Genomic DNA, 13955 nt, shown 5'->3' on the forward strand with positions numbered 1-13955 from the left:
AGGACCGTTCTTCCGCGCTGACAAGAACACTCCTGAAGGCACATGCTTGGCAAACAGGAGCATGTGTTTATTCAAGCATGCATCTCAGGCTGTTTAGCTCAGAATAATATATCCGTAGGTTCAAGCTAAGAATACACTTGAGTTTTAAATGTTCACAAAAGGAACATCGGAAACACTAACTGCTCTCTGAATGCCTTTAGAAACCGTTTCGCCCTCAATCCAAATATTTTCCGTTGAAGGAAATTGCAACTGCAGCTTACAGTACACTGGTAAAACTAAAGCGTAACTCTATGCTTGAAATCAAGCATACTCTGGAAATTCCCCCATGCAATAAGATAGGAGGAATCTTGGCGGATGAGCCTGTTACAATTGATTTCAAGCGTAAACTGATAACGCATGAAAACAGAGGGTAATACAACGCTTTAGTTTTACCAGTGGAAACGTCGCAATAATCAGAAACTTTTAGATTTGAACACAAGAAAAGGAGTTCGTCAGAGCAGCTTTGCTAGTTTTCAAGATGTGAGGAATACATAGTTTCTGTTCTGCTCTTATTGTGGAGGAACACTTTATTGTTTCACGCCAGGTACACTCCGATATCATTTTAGTGTACGTGTATTTCAGAAATCTGCCATCAAAAATCTTTCATCGATTTCTTGAACGCACAAAACTCCATGTGACGAAGAAGCACACGTGCAGGTCATTCTTTTCGTTGAAGCACCGGACCTCCGTTGTGTACGTACTCCCGAGATATTTTTCCAGGGCGCTGGCTCCCGCAAACTTTGTCACGGAGTTCATGTCAACGGATGCATTTTTCAGTGAATAGGCGCCCTGCACAGTGTGAGAAAGAACATAAACTTGACGGTTTCAATGCATTGAGTTAACACCGTTATGTGCAATATTAAATGTTATAATAGGGATGCAATCACATGTCGCGCCGAAAAATCGGTTGATATGTCCGGAACTTCTAGCGATTTGATCTTGCTAATCAGTCTAAAACTTCTAAAGCGGTTTTAGCCTTCGCGCCTCTCACTCAACAAAAACAATAAAAAAGCTTCAAAACTCAAGCAGCGTGTAGCTTATTTTTTAGTTCCAAATTTTTGAAAATTCTGAAACACACTTGCTCTCGCTTTCCGATAAAGAATCTCTTTCTGTCCGGTGGCCCGAAGAAATCATAACTCAGCGGGTGGAAACTCCCTTAGCGCGGCTGGGGCCATGTCTCGGGCGGCTCGCCACGGCCCGGTCGGCCGCCCGGCGCCCGAGAATGGGCTGCACCGGCCCCTATTATTGCTTAGAAATCAATTAAAAATTTGACTTTTTGAAAAAGAGGCCATGCTAAGCCACAATTTAAGGACCAAGGAATCGTTTTCATTCATTGGATTTGACCAACAGACATGTTATAACAATGAATTTCTCCCCGAAACTTTTCGGCGGCGACGCGCTATCCTGCGAGCTACGGCCATCCTACGCATAGCAAACTTAATCCGTTTCGTTCTCAGCAATCGTTCATCGCATTGCAAATCCGAGGACAGATTCGGAATCTGCGTGAAATTTCCTGTGGCGTAGGACATATCGTTATATTTGAAACTCTCAAGATGAAGTGTAGTCATAAGAGGGAAAATAACCTAAAATGACCTTGAAAAACCGGCAAATTTAACGTAGTTTTCTCATTATAACTACACTTGATCTCAAGAGTTTTAAATATAACGATACGTCCTACGCCACAGGAAATTTCACGCAGATTCCGAATCTGTCCTCGGATTTGCAATGCGATGAACGATTGCTGAGAACGAAACGGATTAAGTTTGCTATGCGTAGGATGGCCGTAGCTCGCAGGATAGCGCGTCGCCGCCGAAAAGTTTCGGGGAGAAATTCATTGTTATAACATGTCTGTTGGTCAAATCCAATGAATGAAAACGATTCCTTGGTCCTTAAATTGTGGCTTAGCATGGCCACTTTTTTCAAAAAGTCAAATTTTTAATTGATTTCTAAGCAATAATAGAGGCCGGTGCAGCCCATTCTCGAGCGCCGGGCGGCTGACCGGGCCGTGGCGAGCCGCCCGAGACATGGTCCCAGCCGCGCTAAGGGAGTTTCCACCCGCTGCATAACTTTACGACAAAGTAGATCACTTTTGAGGAGTATACCGTGAAACGGGGTAACTTCGGACACTTTTGATAGGTTTTTTGAAATTGTGAAAGTTGTGGTGCTGTCATGGACTTGAGGGTTAAAATTTATCATATACCCACCTTTAGCTTCGATTTGGCGCTTATTTCAAATATCTGCACCTCACAGTTTTTACAGTGGAGGGTCCAAAGCAGTGTCCGAAATTACCCCGTGTTTTGGGGTAAGTTCGGACACCCCTGGTAAAGACGACTTATCGTTCTGATTTTGGTCCCAAAATCGATCACTGTCTCTTTCTAAAGTGCTAATATGATTATATGAGAAATTCGTAAGGGTTCAGATGTAAAGATATGGTAGGGGTGGTCATTCATACATAATTTGAAGTCATGTTTTGCACTCATATGTAGTTCGATTTCAGGAATAGTGGGTGGAACTGGTAGAGCCATTTAGAACGCTTCTATTTTTTAATTTTTGACCGATTAGCTTTCATAGGCAACTCTGGCCATACATTTTTACGGGAAAGTGAATCTTAAATCTTCCTCTACAAGATTACAGACAATCACATACATGCATACGAAGGGCAAGTAGTCGTGTCCTATGTACGGTTAGGAAGATACAGGGGCTCAGTAGAAAGCTTTGCATTTCAATTGTAGTAAACCGGCGAGCTATGCAGCCATTCGCCAAGACTAACTTTCATGTCACATGAAAGAAAATTGATCACAAAACTGTCGTTGACACTAAGGTAGGATATGCACATAAAACTAAGTATTAAAGATGTAGCTCTGCCCCATTTAAATGAAATTCGAAGTTTATAAAGCAACAGATGTAACAATTGGGGATTATCGTTGTTATTGGATTATCTTCAACTTTTAGAAGAGCTCCTTCAGCTTCCACCACTCAAACCCTGCGAAATAGGAAGTGTTCAGGACATACCCACTCTCCCTGGCGTGTGTCCGAAATTACCCCGTAAAGTAACAATTTTTTAGTTTTGAGCCCATATAAACCATACTATTTGACCCAGGTGATTGAAAATTTGACACAGTATGCTCTTAACATGATCGAATCGACAAACAATCACCTCATGAACCGGCCATGAACAGTTTTGGCTTGCCAGTCAAAGTTTTTAAGCATAAAGCGAATTTAGGTAAAAATGGTTAAATACAAAAACCACTCTTTCTCCTGAAGTTTGCCCCTGATTTGGCCTCCGGGTGATTGATCAGATGGTTTTAAGAGTGGCCGATGCGATGCGCGCAACGGGACAAGCCTCCAAGTTGGCCGTTAGATGCGAACATCATCACCATGCTTCCGGGCAGAGTTGTCCGAAATTATACCGAGTGTCCGAAATTACCCCGTTTCACGGTACTATTAATATGTGGATGTTCCACGAGAGTGTTTCACTTTAATTTTGAACTATTTCACCGGGAATAGGTGTGCACGTCAACACTGAGATTCCAAACTCTATGAGTATAGCACGTATGGTGCAATGCATATGGGAAGGGGGGGCATTGCACTTCATGTGCAATGCTTTAGCATCGCACCAATTGACGCTATACTCGTAGCGTTTGGATTCTCAGTGAAGCGTTCATCAATTGCGTTGTCTCCAGGAAACTCACGGTTTGCAGAGGGCAGCGTAACGGAGGTTGAAGGCTGGTCATGAAGTTGGTCCACGGCATGTTTGCCGTTACCAACAGTTGGCACAGCCCCACAGAGAACTTGTACGTGCCCTCGTACTCGCACGTGTGCGTGGCGTCCACGCATTTCGTCAAGGCCAGTTGAATCTCAACAAGAAATCAAAAATTACGCCGGGGAACCTTATTTTGAAAATGTGGGCAAAGTATGATTCACGTGTCATTTACTAACAGAGCATGTAAATGCGGCTTTTGCTGATGTGCTTGCTCTTTGTACTTAGTAAGACAGATCACGTACCTAACTGACCTTGGAACTATTTAACTTAATCAATACGTCATAAAAAGAAAGTAAAGGCACTCATTGTTTTCTCTCCAATTTCGTGTCAAATTATTCAATAATCCGAAATATGTGAGTCAGAGGTGTGTCTGGTCGGATACCTTTGTAAATGTCTTCAGTAATTTATTGTTGTAGAACTCGCCACTGAGGTAAGAGACTCCTTGTTTCGAGCGACTGATGGACGAGTTTAGGAATGCAAATGGAGGCTGCTCGTCCTTGCATCCTTGGAAGGCGTCAAACTGCAGCAATAGGCGGGACTGGCCCTTCGCTGCGCACACCTGCAAGAGAACGCTTGTTAAAGAGATGTTAAAACTTTCGAGCTTACTATCATCCTATATGAGCATTTCGTTGGTTAACCAATAACCATTGGGGTTTGGGTTATTCATTACCAAGATTTTGTTTGTAAGACAGATAAAAATGTCAACAAGTTATCGATTAAAACGTTATTCATGATCACAAATTTGTTCATTGCCCTATTAAAGCACCCAAGCGCCAATAGGCTACACGCGCTTGAAACCTTACGAAGTATTTTGAGCATACCTACAAACTAGTTTACTTTAATACGAAGAAATAGTTCATAAATTAATAATTATTTTCTTTGAAAGCTTATGTATGCTCAAAATATTTTGTCATAACAAGCTGCTTTTCTTTCTAATGCCTTAAATAGTTTGTAAGGTTTTCTCAGTTGAGACAAAATAATCGGTACGAGTCTGAGAGTGTTGCACGGGGAAGCCTTGTGGGTCAACTGCTTACTTGTGTTCCGGCGCACATCGCAGTGAAGACCAAGAGGGAGGCCCAGAAACGCATTATGAACATCGCTGTTCCCGCTCCTGAGGTTGCGAGGCTTTGTGTCAACCCACTCAGGCCTTGCCATCGTAGTGCGGAGGTTCAGACACGTGCGGTGACTACAATTGTCGCAACTATCTCCGCCTCGCCATCAACTCATCAGCAGCGCGCCCAAAAAAAAAGTGTTTAAAAAAATACACAGTTCTAATTGATGATATTTCTGTGCAGAAATTCTTATTTCCTTAATGGTTTGAGGCAGAAAGGTTATACACAAGGAGGATAGATTTCTTAAACTGAATTTATAATGAGGTCGTCCCTATCCTTTTTATCGGTAGCAGAAAAAAAAGGGAATTACAAGAGTGTAATGTTTGCACGCCCTGATCATTAGGCCGATCATCAACGGCACTGCAGGGCCGTCATAGTGAAACTTATTCGCTACTCATTACTGTAATTGCACCAAAACTGTTTTTATTTATGAACAATGTAGAATGTATTGGTGACGAGAGCTCAGCCACTAACGTAGGTAATATTCAATGTAGTGAGTGGAGATTGGTAGTGAGTTGGGCTATTGCCTACACACGTTTATACCGCATTGTGTACTAACAGGGGTTTTTGGGTAAAATTCCCTTGAGGGTGAGTTTCAGCCTTGGAGGGTTAATTGGGTGTAAGGGTTAGAGTATGTAGTAAAACACGCTGTGACATTTGTTTCACACCTCGCAAGTCTGGTTTCATATTGTCTGCCTCGTTTTCTTTCTCCCAGAAAACAAGTCGAATCTTTATTAATTTCTCAAACGGATGAAACTGTACGTGACAGCGAAGCAAACGTGCAGCTCATTCTTTTCGTTGAAGCACCGAACTTCCGTCATGTAGACATTTCCGTAATATTTTTCCAGGACGTTGGATCCCGCGAATCTTAACACGGAGTTCATGTCAACTGAGGCATTTTTCAGCGAATATGCGCCCTGTGCAGTGTGAGAAAGGATACACTGATAGAAAAGATGCTGTTAATTAACAGCATATATCCTGTTAAGTTTTTTAGCAACACTTGTTGTAGAAGAACGGCATATTGTTGGAGACTGAGTCGTTATCCAACAGCAGTGTTGTAAAAAGGGATGATGGCTCTCTGTATCTGATCTCTGACAATAAGTTGTTGTGTAACAGAATTACCATTTTCAAATGGCACCAACCTGTTCATAAACTACACTTTTCTGTTTTCAAACAAAAAAGTTGTTATACATTTACAAAAAGAATGTCGAGGGTCCTAATAGTCTTATCCAATACTAGCAGTCATTCAGAAACGCTCTTTTCTGTTTACAAACAGCACTGTTCTTCAACGCGGTCTCTCTGTTATTCACAAAAAGGAAATAGGAGTTTCCTGACGGCTCAAACAAGACATTTGTTTTGTAACAGTTCGTGCAGTTCTTGGACAGTTCACCGCTGTTTAAAAATTGGAAGTGTTGCTAAAAAACTTTACAACACAAATGCTGTTCAGAAACAACAGAATTTATTTTGACATAGTTGGAGTTTGATTTGAGCCGTGAGCTGCAAAATGCTCCGGCAAATCTTCAATTGAATGGTGTTGTTTTTAAATGACAGGATACCGTTCCAAAACAGCATATATCATTAATTTTACAAACAAGATGTTCTGTTTTCCAGCATTGGAAATCGACTATATTTGTTGTTTTCTCCAATGATGAAACTTGCTGTTTCCTAACAGCATTTGTGCTGTTTTAAGTTCCGATGACACGTGCTGCTTAAAAGCAAATCACTCGTTGGTAAATGTGCTGTTTTCCTACAGTTTCTTTTAACAGTGTATTCCTGAGGCAGTTTCAGAGAAGTTACACCGACAACTAAGTACAATACAAAAAGCTAACTAAAAAGGAGGAAAAATAAAACATTGCGAATCCATTGGTAATTTCCCTGCAATTTCAGCGGCAATCCCTTTCAAATGCCAGAAAGCCCTCTGGGAACGACCAAATTTGCCCTCCGACAGCTTAAAACATCAAATTTGGGCATCGCCACAAGCCAATCCAGCTGGCCTGACGGCCAAATTCTGGCATTATGAATGGAGCTTTACCGCCAGAGCATTGTAGTGGCAAGGAAACTTACCACTACATTTGTTATGAATTCATGCGCCATTTCAAATAATTTCACCAGGTGTAAAGTCTATTTATCAGTCTGATGGAATAAAGAGACTCACGGTTTGAAAAGGACAGCGCACTGGGGGTTGCAGGTTGGTCAGGAAGCTGGACCACGGCATGTTTTGAGCGGTGATGAGTTGACACAATCCTACGGAGAACTTGTGCGTGCCCTCGTACTCACACGTGTTGTATGACACAGCGTCCAAGCATTTTGTAATGGTCAGTTCCATCTCATTATGAAAAAGAAAATCACGTCGTGAGAGCCTTGTCGAGCAATATGAGCGATTACATTTGTAAATGTAATTACAGCTCAGAAAAGAGACTCTTGCTGATGCAATTGTTCGGCTATGTATGACTGACACCACAGAACGGCTAGAAATTACAAAGCTCAGCTTTCATTTACGGAAGCAAAGGAACACACACATTTCCCACGGGTTATGCAGTTTTAAGCACATCCGACAATGGTACGATATAGTTCCCGCCTGGCGACACATTTTGTCCGACGCCTGCTGCAAATTGTACTTTCACTAGTTTGTCCCGCCCGACGGACACAAAATTACAACACCGTCAGATGTGCTCAAAATTGCATCATTGATGGGACAACAGAAAGGTCCCATAATTTTTTCTCAATTTTCCTTTGAAGTGTATAAGCGGTGATGAATGTCAAGTCGAATACCTTAGAAAATTTATTCACTACTTTATGGTTGTAGAATTCGGCACTCATGAAAGACACTCCTTGTTTAGAGCGACTGACGGACGAGTTGAGGATGTCAAGATGAGTCGGCGCACCCTTGCATCCTTGGAAGGCGTGGAACTGCAGTGCCGAGCGGGGCTGCCCCTTCGCTGCGAACACCTGCGAGAGGACGCTTCTGCTTACTGTTGTGGGTACACTGTTCTTGCGTCGTCTCGTTTGTAAATAAGATGAACCGTGCAACATTTCTTCGAACGTTGACCCCAGGGGATATCACTGTGAATTTCGGTGTACAAATCCAAATAATTTAAGTCCAATTTCGATGAGTTTCAGTCAAATTTCGGTCGAAATTCGATGAATTTCAATCAAATTTCGATGAACTTTAATAAATTCTAGTGAATTTTACAAGTTTGATGAATTTTTTGGTGTACAAATTTGGCTAGAGTTATTTTAGCGTTTACCTTCGTTCAAATGAGTGTGACGTACTTACAGATAGAGCGCGTGTCACGTAAAAATGAATGTGACGTCATATTGAAATGAACGTGACACCACTTGCATTCAAACGAACGTGTCGTCACATTCGTCAGAAAAAAAAAAACTACTCAAGGAATTTGAAATTTGAGATACACAGCGCACTTTTCATGGCATGAGTTCCATGATCATGCCAAAGAGAAAAGATGTTTGATGTGCATACGCTCCTAAAATTAATGGTGTACCTCCGAGGCATTTTTGTTGCTAATTGAGGTTAGCAAGGCTCAAGTCCTCACAGAGTGGGTCAGGCTGGGAGACACGCTCTACAATCGCGTACTTAGAAATGCCGTACAGTCAGTCTTAATGCTAAGCTCGTTTTCAGTACACTACGACACAAATGTATCATAATCTAGAGAAATTTGTTTGTAATATGAAGAATCTGAATTCAAGTTACTGAGCGATTCTCACGTTTCGGGGTAGTTTCGTTTCCTCTGACTCCTGTGCCCAAACGAGCGCAGATATCGACATGGGGCTTGTTTCTGATGTTAGGGAGGGCCATTGCCCACTAAACGCACACATTTCGAAAAGTTCACGTTCGTTGGATTGGTCTACGTAGCGTTTGGAATACCCTAAATGTAACTTCCGTGATTGTCCAAAGAGAACATACACGAACTTTCCGCCCCCAGTGCGGCGGTGTGGTTCGAAAATGCTGCCAACTGTCGATGGGGATTCGAAGCTTGGCATGTCTCGAGCTAATTTCAACTGAAGACCAATACGCCAGACTTCTTTCAAAGGTACTTCTGCTGCAACGAAAAATGTCCACCGTATATTCAATTTCACTACACAAATTTCGAAAAGGCAGCTCTGGACTTCTCCCCAAGCCAAACTTTAAACTTTCCATGACACAAGCCATCAAAGTGGAGTCCCTGGGATATAATTGCATGGGTCGCGGAAATCTAAAATGCTGTACACGGTCTCAAAGCGGGCTAGAGCATTACAAAATGGTGTGTATCAACAATTACCTGTAACTTCCGTGGCACCCTTTACCCAATGTTGCAGCAGCACTAAGTGAAAAAATTTTCCGCTTAAATGTCGGGCTTAGAGTATCATTTGACCCTGGAACGACTGTTAAGCCACAGCAAGCCCGAGTCAGCCGTTAAAGCCGATTTTCACACTTTGTAACTTCCGTGATAACGTAATTTCCGTGATCAAAACACCCACTAAAACGTATGGGAATACCTTATGGCTCATGTTTTTAAGAAGGTAGTACAAGGTCTTTACTATAAATACCATTGCCATAACTCTAGTATCATCCAGGACCCCAATAATCAGAAAAACTTAATTGGATATTTCTCACTTTCGGCAAATCAGAGACGCCAAAACTACCCCGAAACGTGAGAATCGCTCTACTGAGAACTTTTTACCATAGGTGAACCTTCCCTGTACTAATTAAGCTTTCCGTTCGTATAATAGGGAAAAGGCTAAGGAGTGTGGAGACAAGATGATGGAAATATCTGTTTCTGTTTTTATTGCAAGGGAAGCCGAGTGGCTTGTCTACTTACTTTAACATCAGTGTTTATCGCAGTGAAAATCAGGAGGAAGGCCCAGACACGCATAGTGACCATCTCCAGAACGGCTCCTGCGGTTGCGAGGCGTTGGTAGAGGTTGTTTGGCCAGTTCTGCTGGACTTAGACTCCCTGGTTCGGTGGTCCGAACATTCTCTGAAAGCTGAAGAGTGATTGTTAACAGAACTCATCCCTTGGATGATCCGGGATGATCACAACAATGCACTGCTAATGCAAGCGTGGACTTGGTCCACACTTGCATTAGCAGTGTGACAGCGTTAGGATGCTAACATGGGGAAGGGACACAAATCCCGACACAGCACAGCCCGCACGGTTGCTGTGCTAGTCCAGCCGATGGCTGACGTTCGCCGGCGCCGCCATCGCGGTTCAGTCACTTGGCTGCAACAGGCGCAACTATCGCACCCAGCCATCGACTCATCAGACCGATCGGCAGCACGGAAGCACCATTAACGCGAAACGAATTCGATGCTCATTAATGCTACTGCGCCGAAAGTGATTTAGCTCGGAAGCAATCACTGGTAAAACTGGAGCATAGTTGTATGCTTCATTCAAGCATACAACTACGCTTGAAGACTTTACGCTTGACGTCGAGCGTAGAGAAGAAGTCCTCCCATGCATTTAGATAGGCGGGAGAGGGGTGAAATGGATAACTACGCTTGAAGCCGAGCGTAGTTCTACTACGCTTGAAAGAAAGGCGTAAAAGTACGCTTGAGTTCTACCAGTGATGTGGGGTGGCCAATAATTCACGCCGATCAGAATGCATAGGTTAAAACTGCACTGAAAAGGTGAGACTTTTGACTCTCTAAGGGGTAAAACTGAAATTCATGACCCCCCCCCCCCAGAAAAAAGGTCACACTTAAATGTATGACCGAAAAATGGTGTCACTGATGGTTGCACGGTAAAAACGGTACCTGGTTTTCCCACACTGTGGCAAAAAGCTACGGAAAATTCTGTAAACAGCTTGTGGTAATTCTCCGTAGGCCCCTTATCAATATTCTCCGTAGGCTCTTACAGTATTTTCTGTAGGACCGCACAGTATTCTCCGTAGGACCGCACAGTGATCTCCGTAGGACTATACAGTCTTCGAGGTCCTACGGAGAAGACTGTGCGGATTTACAGAGAATACTGTGCGGCCCTACGGAGAATACTGTAAGAGCCTACGGAGAATATTGATAAGAGGGCTACGGAGAATCCTGGCAAAAAAATTAACAGGATTTTCCGTACCTTTTTGCCACAGTGCAGGAGGCCTATGGTAGAGACATAGGCGATTTCCAGGGAGTTCCTGGGAAAACCAGGTTCCGTTTCCACCGTGTGATATATCTCCAAGCTGGAGAAGGGTCATTCTCCCTGATGTCTGACTTTCACTGGTAGAACTCAAGCGTACTTTTACGCCTTTCTTTCAAGCGTAGTTGAACTACGCTCGGCTTCAAGCGTAGTTATCCATTTCACCCCTCTCCCGCCTATCTAAATGCATGGGAGGACTTCTTCTCTACGCTCGACGTCAAGCGTAAAGTCTTCAAGCGTAGTTGTATGCTTGAATGAAGCATACAACTATGCTCCAGTTTTACCAGTGTTTTTTCGGTCAAACATCTAAGTATGATTCTTTTTTGGTCATACATTTATGTATGGCCCTTTTTCGGTCATACTTTTTGTATGGCCTCACTTTTTGTATTGTCTCGTCCTTTGAATTTTGGTGTGACAATTGTTGGACCGAAGGATTCGACCATAGGTCAAAAGACGCGCAATAGACACTCAAATTTGGGACAGCCATTGGATTAAAGGAGCCATAGTTCAAGCGCATTGCATTGAAGATATCATCGAATTTTTTAATGTTGAGAATAGATTGCACATCGAATGCCAATTATATGCGTTATAACTTCACTTTAACTTTAAGTGCTAAGGTGAAAATGTTGTAAGATCTGAACGAATCACAGTTCACATTTGGTGTTGAGCTACTAGGAACAGCCTGACTACAGTGTTGGCCTGGGTTTTTTATTTCACATTATTGGACTTCAGAAACTTTCGCAAGATTGGTGTTAGTTCCTGATGCGGATGAAGCTGTACGTGACCGTGACACACACGTGTACTTCATTCTTCTCGTTGAAGCACTTAACGTCCGCCATGTTGACATTCCCGAAAGTGGTTTGAATGACTCCCGGGCCTGCGGCTTTCATCACGGCCGTCATGTCCACCGTTGCATTCTTTATCGTATATGGGCCCTGAAACGTACCACAGAGATATTTCACCCTTTCTCCACGATACAAACAAAGTTTGTAGAGGACCGGAAGAGGGTGATACTCCACTGTATGACCGAAAAAGAGGTCAGAAGTCCGCGAGACTGACCCTTTATTGGTGATACAGAAAAATGTATCCTCCCTTTTCAGTCATACATTGAAGTGTCCCACTTCTACGGTCATACATTTCAATACATCACTACTTTTTTGGTCACACAGATATGCCTCAGCCCTTACAGGGTGAAACGTCCTCCTTAAGATTTTCAGTGGGAGATAGGAGACAAACTCACGGCTTGAAGAGGGCAGCGCAGCGGCGGCTGCAGCCTGTTCATCGTAGATGCCCACGGCATGGTCGGAGAGGTCAGCAGTTGGCACAAACCCACGGTGAACTTGTGTGTACCATCGTACTCGCAGGTGTTGTACGACACGGCGTCCGCGCACTTCGTGAGAGACAACTCCATCTGTACATGAAGTAGGTAAATTATACTCACGTGAATAAAGCGTAGCATGTGAGAACTCACATGAGTAAAATGTTGCTGACTGAGAATTTTGTTATTCCCAGAGACTGCGGGGAAATTCAAGGCAGTCCTGCAGTTCTGTTTAAATTTAAATTAAGAACTTGCAAGAGAATGCATAAAGGACTGAGTTCCAAGAAATAGAAGCATTCTGATATTTAATGCTTCAATAATGTCCGAATGCATAGATCTTTGGGTCCTTAATAACCATCAATAAATGATTGTTTCGAATTTCACCGATATTTCCTATTGTCTCGTCGTGCATTACAGTGAGATTCTTTCAGTCCATCTTCCGGATAAATTGATATCTTTGGAATGAGCAATTCCAGTCTTGGAACAACATGGCAAATACTTTGAAAACACTGTGAAACTATGAAAAATTATGAAAACACGCATACTTGTACCTAATTCAGATCGTATACCTTGGTTATTGTCTTCATAACTTTATGGTTGTAGAAATCGACGCTGATGAAATAGACCCCTTGTTTGGTGCGACTTATGGACGAGTTGAGCACCTTGAAAGGAGTCTGCACGCCCTTGCATCCCTCAATGGCGTGGTACCGCAGCGCCGCGCGAGGCTGGCTTTTCGCCTCTCCTGTCTGCAAGACAGGCACACTCTAAATGTCTTCAGTGAAAGGCTGCACCCACACAGTAAAAACTCTACAAAGAATGGCTTCGTAATACGAAGAAAATGAAGGCATTGTCGTAGAGGTGCTTTGTGTCGCAAAATCCTTCGTAGTACCAAACATTTCTTCATAATACGAAGCAATTCTACAGTTTCCTCATTTTGTTCGCAGTTATGAAACAAAATGCTTCGTAGACTTTTTTTAAGCGACATTTTCTTCACATTACAACAGAAATACGACAAAATATCTACAAGGTAGAATGCATTTTCAAAGGCAAGTTTCAACGTCATTTGCACCACCATATTTTCAAGAATTTTCACCAAGATTTGGAGACTCTACCGTATGACTGTAAGAGTGCACAGGCACACGTTGCGACACAGGACCAGGACGATCTATAGGCAAGATACCTTAAACGGATTTTTCTTAAGGCAAAAGCCTTTATAGGCCTTACTCACGTGTATATCGGCCCCAGTGAAAAATAACAGCAATGCCCAGAAACGCATATGAAGTTTCGCAGATGCGTGCTGTCTGAAGATACTACTCATTATTCAGACTTGTCACCCGCATGGACCGATACCGAACACAGCTGAAGAAGTTCAATTGCTTGATGTAAAAGTCGGCTGGGTGCACGTTCCTAAATGTGAATGTTCTCGGTTTTAGTCTCTGAAATCCATGATAGGACTGCTCACTCTGAGGCAGTGCCACCAAAAGAGAGCACAAGCCCCACGAGGAAGGCCTAGTGCGACCTACTGCAATGGAAGCCGAGTGGAGCTGGTGGTGGAGCCATCAGCCAACTCGTCATGCTGTAATTAACGGCCCGGC

At 43.0% G+C, this 13955-nt stretch overlaps 2 protein-coding genes across 2 annotated transcripts; both read right to left on the reverse strand.

Annotated features, from left to right (window-relative positions):
• Positions 1–596: 596 nt before the first annotated feature.
• On the reverse strand, positions 597–7819 carry LOC117646921. Its single transcript, XM_034388287.1, has 5 exons — positions 7687–7819; positions 7070–7240; positions 4185–4361; positions 3732–3896; positions 597–828 (listed from the first exon to the last, which is right to left on the reverse strand). Exons 1-5 carry the CDS (start codon positions 7732–7734, stop codon positions 643–645), a joined length of 747 nt encoding a protein of 248 aa, XP_034244178.1. The 5' UTR covers positions 7735–7819; the 3' UTR covers positions 597–642.
• Positions 7726–13871, reverse strand: LOC117646922. The gene is made up of 6 exons (XM_034388288.1): positions 13589–13871; positions 12930–13106; positions 12283–12453; positions 11840–11977; positions 9735–9900; positions 7726–7863 (listed from the first exon to the last, which is right to left on the reverse strand). Exons 1-5 carry the CDS (start codon positions 13676–13678, stop codon positions 9742–9744), a joined length of 735 nt encoding a protein of 244 aa, XP_034244179.1. The 5' UTR covers positions 13679–13871; the 3' UTR covers positions 7726–7863; positions 9735–9741.
• Between the last annotated feature and the right edge of the window lie 84 nt (positions 13872–13955).

This window comes from Thrips palmi, unplaced genomic scaffold, assembly GCF_012932325.1.
Source record: "Thrips palmi isolate BJ-2018 unplaced genomic scaffold, TpBJ-2018v1 HiC_scaffold_2, whole genome shotgun sequence".
Classification (NCBI taxonomy): Eukaryota; Metazoa; Arthropoda; class Insecta; order Thysanoptera; family Thripidae; genus Thrips; species Thrips palmi.

Coding starts and splice junctions, on each gene's coding strand:
- LOC117646921 (XM_034388287.1), bottom strand. CDS start 7,734: ATGAGTGCCGAATTCTACAACCATAAAGTAGTGAATAAATTTTCTAAG. Junction 7,241..7,686: donor TAGTGAATAAATTTTCTAAG/GTATTCGACTTG, acceptor TTTCATAATGAG/ATGGAACTGACCATTACAAA. Junction 829..3,731: donor TACGCTGCCCTCTGCAAACC/GTGAGTTTCCTG, acceptor CACACTGTGCAG/GGCGCCTATTCACTGAAAAA.
- LOC117646922 (XM_034388288.1), bottom strand. CDS start 13,678: ATGAGTAGTATCTTCAGACAGCACGCATCTGCGAAACTTCATATGCGT. Junction 13,107..13,588: donor TCACTGGGGCCGATATACAC/GTGAGTAAGGCC, acceptor CCTGTCTTGCAG/ACAGGAGAGGCGAAAAGCCA. Junction 11,978..12,282: donor TGCGCTGCCCTCTTCAAGCC/GTGAGTTTGTCT, acceptor GGTACGTTTCAG/GGCCCATATACGATAAAGAA.